The sequence below is a fragment of the Eriocheir sinensis genome, chromosome 49 (assembly GCF_024679095.1).
Source record: "Eriocheir sinensis breed Jianghai 21 chromosome 49, ASM2467909v1, whole genome shotgun sequence".
In the NCBI taxonomy this organism is placed as follows: domain Eukaryota; kingdom Metazoa; phylum Arthropoda; class Malacostraca; order Decapoda; family Varunidae; genus Eriocheir; species Eriocheir sinensis.
In genome coordinates this window covers 6,431,964-6,441,963 of record NC_066557.1, presented here as the reverse complement: position 1 = coordinate 6,441,963, position 10,000 = coordinate 6,431,964, and the positions used below count along the sequence as shown (strand labels likewise).

Genomic DNA, 10,000 nt, shown 5'->3' with positions numbered 1-10,000 from the left:
TAGAGACCTTTTTCATATTTATTTGGCATTAATGATGTGTGTGTGTGTGTGTGTGTGTGTGTGTGTGTGTGTGTGTGTGTGTGTGTGTTAATGATTCGTTTTTTATTGGTGAAAAGTGAAAAAATAAACTCGAAAAAAAATACGGCGATTGAAAATATATATTAGTAAATAGACCAAAATTGTGAAAAATAGATAATAGAAATGGATGATAATAATAGAGAGGAAAAAACAGTAAATGAGAGACAGACAGACAGACACACAGACAGATAGATAGACAGATACAAACACAGATAGACAGATACAGACAGACAGATAGACAGATACAAACACAGATAGACAGATACAGACAGACAGACAAACAGATACAAACACAGACAGACAGATAGACAGATGCAGACACAGACAGACAGATAGACACATACGTACACAGACAGAAAGCAAATGTGAGTGTGCGCTTGTATCCTCGTATTCCAGTCCAAAAGAGTAGCGCCAATGTGGGATCAGGGCGGATTAGTGCACTCAAAGACGGATCGCGGGGCAGCGTTCACGACAAGCCGGATTAGCGTCACATTTTCACCGAGGGTCTGATACTTAAACGTTGACGAGTCGGGTGGGGATTTAGCAAACGTTTAATGGGTGGGAACGTTTACTGATGCGAAAGTGGACGAGAGTTGGGCGACAGGACGAACGTTTGATTACCCTGACCCTGAGGAGATAAGTGGAAATGAAATAGAAAACGGAAATAAAGGAAAATGACATGTGAATTTGTGGGGTTAATGAAGATGGGAAGAAATGTATTGAACGCTGAGGAAGTAAGTGAAAATTGAAGGGGAAACGGAAATAGAGTAAATTGATATTGGTATACTTGTGTTTGTGGGTTGAAAAAGTATATGGAAGGAAATATGGTTGACGCTGTGGAAGGATATGGAAATGAAATGGAAAACTGAAACAAAAGGTAAATGATATGAACGAGTTTGGGGGATATTGAAAATGGGAGAAATGTAGTTTAGTCATGTTTTTCTTTTGACAGGGAGAAAAAAGAATGGATAAACGGAAATGAAATAGTTAAAGGAAATAAAGGAAAATAATGTAACCACGCGTGTTTGTTGGCTAAAGAAGATGGGAAGAAATGTAGTTACGTCATGTTTTTATTTTGACGGGGAGAAAAAAAATAGATAAATAAAAATGAAATAGATAAAGGAACTAAAGGAAAATAATGTAAGTACCTGTATTTGTGGGCTAAAGAAGAAGATTTGAAGAAATGTAGTTTAATCATGTTTTTCTTTTGACAGGGAGAGAAAAAAAAAGAATAAATGGAAATGAAATAGTTAAAGGAAATAAAGGAAAATAATGTAAATACGTGTGTTTGTTGGCTAAAGAAGATGGGAAGAAATATAGATTAGTTATGCATTATTTTCTGATAGGAAGGAAAAAAATGAATCAAAGGAAAATTATGTAAATACGTTTGTTTGTGGACTAAGAAGATAGGAAGAAATATGGTTTAGCAGGGACGAAAAAAATGTTGCTATAAAGGTGTAGGGTAATTAATCATCATAAACTTACCTGTTGTTCTCTTTCTTCCACAGGTAAGTGTTGGAGAAGGCTTGGAGGAGTGCCAGGAAAGTAAGGAGGCAGGGAGGGATAAAGCGAAGGAAGGATGAAGGGGAGAGGGAAGTGGAGAGTGAAAGGAGAAAGAGTCTTGAGGGATTTAGGGAAACTTGGAGAGAATTAAATAAGAAAAGGAGGAGGAGGAGGAGGAGCGTTTGAGGGAAAAAATGGAAGGAGGTGGATGAACTAACAGAGGAGGGAAGGGTAGGAAGAAAAGAAAGAAGAGAAGGAGGAGGAGGAGAGGAGAGAGTGGAAAGGAAGGAAAAACGAGAGGAGAGGAAGTATAAAAGAATAAAAGAAAAAAAATATAAGGGAGAAAAGCTGAGAGAGAGAGAGAGAGAGAGAGAGAGAGAGAGAGAGAGAGAGAGAGAGAGAGAGAGAGAGAGAGAGAGAGAGAGAGAGAGAGAGAGAGAGAGAGAGAGAGAGAATACTGCATAGAAAGAAAATAAAAACTGGATCTTGCCTACACATCCCCTTCTCTCTCTCTCTCTCTCTCTCTCTCTCTCTCTCTCTCTCTCTCTTTCTTTCAAGCACATGTTTTTATTACTAGGAGCAGACGACGCGATGCTCCCCCCATGACCGTCAAGAAGGCACTGGTTATCTTTTTCCCTCCCTCCCCTTATATACTTCCTCTTCCGCCATCCTTTCTGCCCTTAAGACCTGCATTAAGAGTAGGATTGTCGACCTTATTGCCTGATCCTTTGTCATGTAAGTGTGGAGGTAAGACAGTGGTACATGTGAGGGAAGGAGGAGGAGAGGAAGAGGAAGAGGAAGAAGAGAATAGATATGAAAAGGAAGAGAAAATGAATATGGAAGAGGAGGGGAAAGTAGATAAGGAAGGAAAATAGATATGGAGACAGGAGAATGGGAGGAGGAAGACGAGGGAAGGAAATTAGGAGAAAGGAGAATATATATGAAAGAGGAAGAGAGAATAGAAACAGAAAAGGACGAAAGAATAGATATGGAAGAAGAGAAGAGGAAGGGAAAAAGGAGAGAGAGGGGAGGAGGAGAAGAAGGAAACGAGAGGAAAGGAGAATAGATATTGAAGAGGAAGAGAGAATAGACATGGAAGATGAGGAGAGAAAAGGAAGGGAAAATAAAAGAAAGCGGACGAAGAGAAAGAAATAAGAAGACAAGAGAATAAATATGGAAGAGAAAGAGAAAATAGGTACAGAATAAGAGTAAACAATAGATATGGAAGAAGAGTAGAGAGTAGATAAAAAAGAAGAGGAGGAGAGAAGAGGAAGAGGTAAAAAGAGGAACAAATGTGAGAAAGACAGTAAAGAATAAGAAAAAGAAGACAGAACGTGAAAGAAAGTAGAGAGAAAGAGGGAAATATGGGAGAGATGTCAGATAAAGGAGTCGGATAGAGGAGGAAGAAGAGGGGGGGGGTCAGAGGGGGGGGTAAAAGGGGGGGAGGGGGACGTAACAATAGAGTGGCAGTTTAAGTGTCGGCGTGAATATTGCTTGTGTGTGTGTGTGTGTGTGTGTGTGTGTGTGTGTGTGTGTGTGTGTGTGTGTGTGTGTGTGTTGGCGTGATTTAATTAGGTGTAGGAGACTGTGTTGTGTTGTGTTGCCCCGGTGGTAATGGAGGAGGAGGAGGAGGAGGAGGAGGAGGAAGGAGGAGGAGGAGAGGGGAGAAATATTGTCCTTGTTTTATTGTGTTGCAAGGGGGAAGGAGGAGGAGGAGGGAGAGGAGATGGGAGAAATATTGTCCTTGTTTTATTGTGTTTCAAGGGGGAAGGAGGAGGAGGAGGAGGAGGAGGAGGAGGAAAGGGTGAAATATTCTTGTATCTTGTAGTGTTGTTTTCCTCATGTTTTTGTTGCATATTGTTGGTAGGGGAGAAGGAATGGAGGAGAGGAGGAGGAGGAGGAGGAGGAGGAGGAGGAGGAAAGGAGAGGAGAGGATAAAAGGGTGAAGAAAGGGGACAAAAAGAGAAATACCATTGTTCTTGTGCCGTTTTAGAGAGAGAGAGAGAGAGAGAGAGAGAGAGAGAGAGAGAGAGAGAGAGAGAGAGAGAGAGAGAGAGAGAGAGAGAGATATGAAGTTAGTGCTACATTGTGTTAGTTGTGTTTGTGTGTGTGGGGGTGGGTGGGGGGGAGGAAGGAAGGAGGGTACGAAAGGGAAGAAGGAAGGGAGGGGAGGGAGGGGAGGGGATGCTCGTTTCCCTGCCTGTGTTATGTTGGGGAAGAGACGGACGGGCGTGGGGAGGGAAACGACCGGGGGCCGGGAGGTGGAACAAGGGGGACGGGGAAGAGAAAGAGAGGGTAAGAAGGAGGGGAAAGAAGGGGAGAGAGGGGAAAAAGGGAGGGGAAAGAAGGGGAGAGAGAGAAGAAAGGGAGGGGAAAGGATGGAAGGGGAGGGGAAAGAGGAAGGGGAGAGAGAGGAGAAAGGGAGGGGAAAGGATGGAAGGGGAGGGGAAAGAGAGAGGGGAGAAAGGGAGGTGAAAGGATGGAAGGGGAGGGGAAAGGGAGGGAAAGAGAGGGAAAGAGAGGGGAGAAAGGGAGGGGAAAGGATGGAAGGGGAGGGGAAAAGGGAGGGAAAGAGAGAGGAGAAAGGGAGGGGAAAGGATGGAAGGGGAGGGGAAAGAGAGAGGGGAGAAAGGGAGGGGAAAGGATGGAAGGGGAGGGGAAAGAGAGGGACAGAGCGAGGGGAGAAAGGGAGGGAAAGGATGGAAGGAGGGGAAAGAGAGGGGAGAAAGGAGGGGAAAGGATGGAAGGAGGGAAAGAGAGGGAAAGAGGGAGGGGAAAGAGAGGGAAAGAGAGGGGAGAAAGGGAGGGAAAGGATGGAAGGGGAGGGGAAAGAGAGGGAAAGAGGGAGGGGAAAGAGAGGGAAAGAGAGAGGGGAGAAAGGGAGGGGAAAGGATGGAAGGGGAGGGGAAAGAGAGGGAAAGAGGGAGGGGAAAGAGAGGGAAAGAGAGAGGGGAGAAAGGGAGGGGAAAGGATGGAAGGGGAGGGGAAAGAGAGGGAAAGAGGGAGGGGAAAGAGAGGGAAAGAGAGAGGGGAGAAAGGGAGGGGAAAGGTAGGGAAAAGGATGGAAGGGGAGGGGAGAGAGGAGAAAGGGGAAGGGGGAGATAAGAATTAGGGATATTTTGTAGTAGTAGTAGTAGTAGTAGTAGTAGTAGTAGTAGTAGTAGTAGTAGAAAATGATTAAAATGGGAAGAATAAGTTGTAAATAAAGCCAGATAAACTTCAGTGAGTGATGGAGTTGAGAAAATACATAGAAAACTCGTAGGAAGGAAATGCAAATACAGAAATTTAATAATAACAATGATAACGAGAAATGACACATAAATCAACAAAGAATCCTATGCAATAAAGGAGAGAGAGAGAGAGAGAGAGAGAGAGAGAGAGAGAGAGAGAGAGAGAGAGAGAGAGAGAGAGAGAGAGAGAGAGAGAGAGAGAGAGAGAGAGAGAGAGAGAGAGAGAGAGAGAGAGAGAGAGAGAGAGAGAGAGAGAGAGAGAGATTTAGTACTAGGAGTTAGGTATGTTTTTTCCCCATTATTATTATTATTATTTTTATTATATATATTATTATTATGATTATTAATGAAAGTGCCTGTCAAATAATGAAATAATAATAATGAGATTCAGATAAAAAAATATTGCAAAATCCCAGAGATAAAAAAAGAGCAAAAAAATGAAAAATTTCCTCAAATACTCTTTTAGTAAATATTGAAAAAGAAAGAAATAAGAAAACATCACAAGCCACAAAGGTAACCCAGACACTTGCAATAAAACACCAGCGTTGCGTTTTAGAATATAATTATTAATATTATATACAATTACAACATAGAAAACGGGATAAACCAAGTCATAGTGCTCCAACGTGATTGGCCAACGCACCGGCCAATGAGAAAATGCGGATATGTAAACAAAGAACCTTCTGGCGGATAAGAATCTCCGATATTCCAATGCAGGCTCTTGATGGTCCTTCGCTTGAAGTTAATCTGTTAAATGAACTCGAAAAATACTTATAAATAACTTACAACGAGGGACGGAAGTTAGAAAGTGTGGAAAGTGAAGGATAATTAAAAAAAAATCCCTAATTACATCATTTTCTGGCTCTATCTGGCACCTATACCACCATTTTCTTCGCTCATTGGTCTAAAGCTTGAAACGTCAGCAATGGGGAGCCAACCAGTGCTCGCCATTACTGCTGTTAACAATATTAATCTAAAGGAACGATAGGGAACCGTTCCTTTAGGTAATATATCAACAATGCAGCTTTTAGAAACATGTTAGTAGGCAGAAGTGCTCAAAGACAAGGTTAAATGTTAACAAATGCAGTTTTGAGCTTTAGAAGACACACAGAAAGCAATATGGACGAAAGTGAAATGTTATAGAGGAAGGTTTTGATTATCATGAGCCCTGAAGCTGCGGTTTGCACGAGTTTCAATACTATATCGACTCTTTGACCCCAACAACCACCTAACCTTCTACAGACACTTTGTAAGGGGCGATAGGAATGGTTAGGAATTGCTTCGAAGCTCTTTGGAGTGGGACAATAGGACACTGAATAGTAGTAGTAGTTGTAGTAATGGTAATGGTCGATGGTTGAAGTCGTTATAATGATGGTTAGTGGATGGGATGATTCGGTAGTTAGTAGTAGTAATGGTAGTAGAAGTAGTAGCAGTAGAGGTAGTGGTAGCAGAAGTCACAGAGTTGGATGATAGTCAAAGTTAAGCGGGTGGAGAGTAGTTGATTCTTCCATTGTGTTAGCAGTAGTTAAGGACAGCAGTTATGAAGCAAAAAGTGACATTCGTTAGTTTCAGGGCAGTTAGGTAATTAGGGATGATAGTCAAGCTACAGGCGGTAGTAGTTAGGTACAGTTAGCGGTGATGGTTAGGGAGGTGATGCTGCACTCTTCAGTGGTATCCGCCGCCGCCATGGCCGTGAACGTTCTTGTGGAAGAAGGTGACGGGGGGGCCGTAGTGCTTGGGGTGGTGGGCCTTGCCGTAGTAACTCACCTTGGCCACGTAGCCGCCGTAGTGGTCAGCAGTGTAGTCCACCTGAAGGGGAGAGAGAGGCAAGGTAGAAAGAGGGGAGGTAAGGCCGTGAAGCATATCAAGGTGTGGAATGTAAGGGAACAGAGTTTACAGGGAAATATATATTTTCTACTATCCAGTGGAGAGGTAAGGGAGAGGCGAGGTGAGGCAGGATACAGGTACTAAAAGGGCTGGTAAGAAGGCTTCGGTATACACAGGTAGGAACAAATAAACAAGAGTCATTCTACGAACAAACAGGGAGACGGATTATATAACAGTAGCTGAAATAACGTGTGTATGTATGTATGTATGTATGTATGTATGTATGTATGTATGTTTTCAGGGTCTGTTTTGTGAGTCTCCCTTTGTGTGTGTGTGTGTGTGTGTGTGTGTGTGTGTGTGTGTGTGTGTGTGTGTGTGTGTGTGTGTGTGTGTGTGTGTGTGTGTTTATCTTCCCTGTGTCTCTTTGTAGGCCTTCCTTTGTGTTTTTTTTGTGTGTGTATGTTTATTCATGTTCCCATCTGTTGTGTGTGTGTGTGTGTGTGTGTGTGTGTGTGTGTGTGTGTGTGTGTGTGTGTGTGTGTGTGTGTGTGTGTGTGTGTGTGTGTGTGTGTGTGTGTCCTTACCCTCTGCCTGCGACCGTCGGGAAGGTCAACGTGGTAGGATCCGTAGACAGACTTGCCGTCTCCCTTCTCGTGCTGACCGAAGTTGGCGCCGTAGTGGTCGCTGACGTGGTAGTTGTAATGGTACGGGTGGATCTTCTGTTGGGGGCGAAGTGGGAGGGAGGGGAAAATAGTTAGTAGTAGTAGTAGTAGTAGTAGTAGTAGTAGTAGTAGTATGCTCTCATCACTAACTTGTCTGAAAGGCCCCATCTACACCAGGGTAGCAACCACCACCAAGAATTAACCTTTCGCAGCATCCACCAGTCACATGTAGTTTGATTTGTAGAGCGGGCGTGGCCTGCTTGTGGACTGGCCAATGATATGTAATATGAAAAAGGGGAGGAGCTTACCCGCCAACTTAGTGTGAACAGAGTAGCATATGTTTTACGCTCGGGGTTAGCTTAAAACTGGCTAAGGATATGGAAAGACGAAAGGGGGAGGAGTTTTTTCGCCAAGTTAACGTGAGCAGCTTTAAGGGGCATGGCTAGCGTGAAGACTAGGCAGTGATATGTAAAAAAAGAAAAGGGGAGGAGATTATTCGCCAAGGTTGCGTGAACAGAGTAAAGTGTATGTTTGAGGGGCGTGGCTAGCTTGTGAACTGGCCAATATGTAAAGATGAAAGTGGGAGGAGCTTATTTGCCAAGGCAGTGTGAACGGTAAGGGAGGACAAGTACTCACTGAGGGGTAGGAGGCCTGGTATCCGGGTTCGGGTTCTGGCTCAGGATCGGCTCTGGTCACCACGACCAGTGCCATCACCAGCATCACGACTACCTGAGGACGGGAGAGGCGGGTCAGGTGAGGTGAGGCGAGGTGAGGTGAGATGAAATGAGATGAGATGAGATGAGATGAGATGAGATAAAGTGAGGTGAGGTGAAGTTATGTTTGGGTAAGTTATATTAGGCTAGGTTACGGTAGGATTAGGGTAGGTAAAGAAAAATCAAGTGGGGTTACGTTAAGCTTTTTAGATTAGGTTAGATTTCAGGAGGTTAGGTTGGGTTGGATTAGAGTAGTTAAAGTCAGTTGAGGTTACATTAGGGTTGCTTGGTTAGGGTACGTAAAGCAAGGGAAGATAATACTTTTACTTGGTGAGGTTATGTTAGGTTGGATTAGAGTGGTTAGGTGAGGTTACACGAGGTTAGGTTACGTTGGATTAGGGTAAGTAAAGTAAGGTAGGGTGAGGTTACATTAGGTTTATTAGGTTAGGGTAGGTAATGTAAGGTAAAGTTAGATGATATCGGTGAGGTAATGTAACACTAGGAAAAGTAAGGTATGGTAAGGCTAGGTCAGGTATGCTAAGGTAATATTATACAAGGCAGGTGAAGCATGGGATTGGTTGGGTTAGGTTTGACGAAGCTGGGCTAGGTTATATAGTTGATGACGTCATAGCCGGTTCACTTTTGGTAATATAATGAAGAACTATTACATGTTTCAATTTTCCATCAATTCTATCTTATTCTATTCACATGTTTTGGCTTCACTGCTACGTCTATTTTTCATTTTCTCCTACTTTTATATTTATGTTCTACAAGTGCACAATGTAACGCAGCCCATTTTCTTTTACAAATCCATTTTATAAGCTGCAAATTTTACCCGATCTGTTTTTATCATTAATTTGCTCTTTATATTTTTGTTTCTCTCCCCTCTTTGTTACTTTGCAGCCTCTCTCCCGTCTCCCCTCCTCCCTCCCTCCCTTCCTGTCTCATCTAAATAAGCTCCATATTTTCCTCTTCTCCCTATCTCCCTCCATCCCTCTCTCCTTCCCTCCCTGGATTGTAACTTTTCCTTGTCTGCCTACCATATATTTTTACCTCTCTCTCCCTCTCTCTCCTCATTCTCTTTCCTCTCACTAATTTCCTTCCCCTCTCCCTCTCTCTCTTTCTCTCCCTCTCGTTCTCTCTCTCTCCCTCGCTCACAACTTTTGCGGAATTGAATAGTTGAGATACACATTTGCACACGCACACGCACACACACACACACACGTTCGCTAACTTTTTCCCAGCTATATATAAACCATTATTTTAGGTTTTGTTTAAGAGTAGTTGACAAAAGTTCTATGACCCCGTAAACAAGAGAGAGAGAGAGAGAGAGAGAGAGAGAGAGAGAGAGAGAGAGAGAGAGAGAGAGAGAGAGAGAGAGAGAGAGAGAGAGAGAGAGAGAGAGAGAGAGAGAGAGAGAGAGAGAGAGAGAGAGAGAGAGAGAGAGAGAGAGAGAGAGAGAGAGAGAGAGAGAGAATTTGGCGTTGGGAGTGAGCTAAATGACGTTGTTTCTGTTGTCGCTGTAATTTATGAGAGAGAGAGAGAGAGAGAGAGAGAGAGAGAGAGAGAGAGAGAGAGAGAGAGAGAGAGAGAGAGAGAGAGAGAGAGAGAGAGAGAGAGAGAGAGAGAGTTCATGTACAGAATATTTTCACCACCGCTCAAAAACTAAAAGAAAAAACAAAGAAAAAAATGATATTGACGGAAAAAGCGAGTGATCATATTATAACGAAATTAGCACCTCTCTCTCTCTCGCTGTGTTTTATTTTTTACTGTATTTTCTTTTTTTTTTATTTATTGTGATGCAGCTTTTCCAGTTTGAGATAATTGACGAAAATCTATTCATTTAATTTGTTTATTATTTTGAATTAAATTATTTATATATCGCATTGCACAGTACTAGTAAAGAATAACCACCATTCTAGTGGACATAAAGGTATTTGAATTTGAATTTGAACTCCCTTACTGACTCCATCTCTTTTCTTCCTTT

The 10,000-nt window shown here is 42.9% G+C and overlaps 2 protein-coding genes across 3 annotated transcripts in view; one reads left to right on the top strand and one right to left on the bottom strand.

Annotated features, from left to right (window-relative positions):
- LOC126981764 (neurobeachin-like) overlaps nt 1-1,605 on the top strand; it is a 237,496-nt gene extending 235,891 nt beyond the window's left edge. The window contains exon 7 of the mRNA XM_050833291.1: nt 1,587-1,605. Coding sequence (XP_050689248.1) covers nt 1,587-1,590 — 4 coding nt within the window. The 3' untranslated portion in view covers nt 1,591-1,605. The remainder of the gene's footprint in view (nt 1-1,586) is intronic.
- Nucleotides 1,606-5,356: 3,751 nt separating this feature from the next.
- The window catches only part of LOC126981759 (larval cuticle protein A3A-like), a 40,610-nt gene continuing 35,966 nt past the window's right edge, over nt 5,357-10,000 (bottom strand). The window contains exons 2-4 of one of the 2 annotated variants that reach the window (XM_050833282.1): nt 7,937-8,029; nt 7,223-7,357; nt 5,357-6,620 (exon numbers count right to left, since the gene is read on the bottom strand). In XM_050833282.1, coding sequence (XP_050689239.1) covers nt 6,477-6,620; nt 7,223-7,357; nt 7,937-8,029 — 372 coding nt within the window. In that variant the 3' untranslated portion in view covers nt 5,357-6,476. The remainder of the gene's footprint in view (nt 6,621-7,222; nt 7,358-7,936; nt 8,030-10,000) is intronic. The other variant, XM_050833283.1, reaches the window with a different exon arrangement.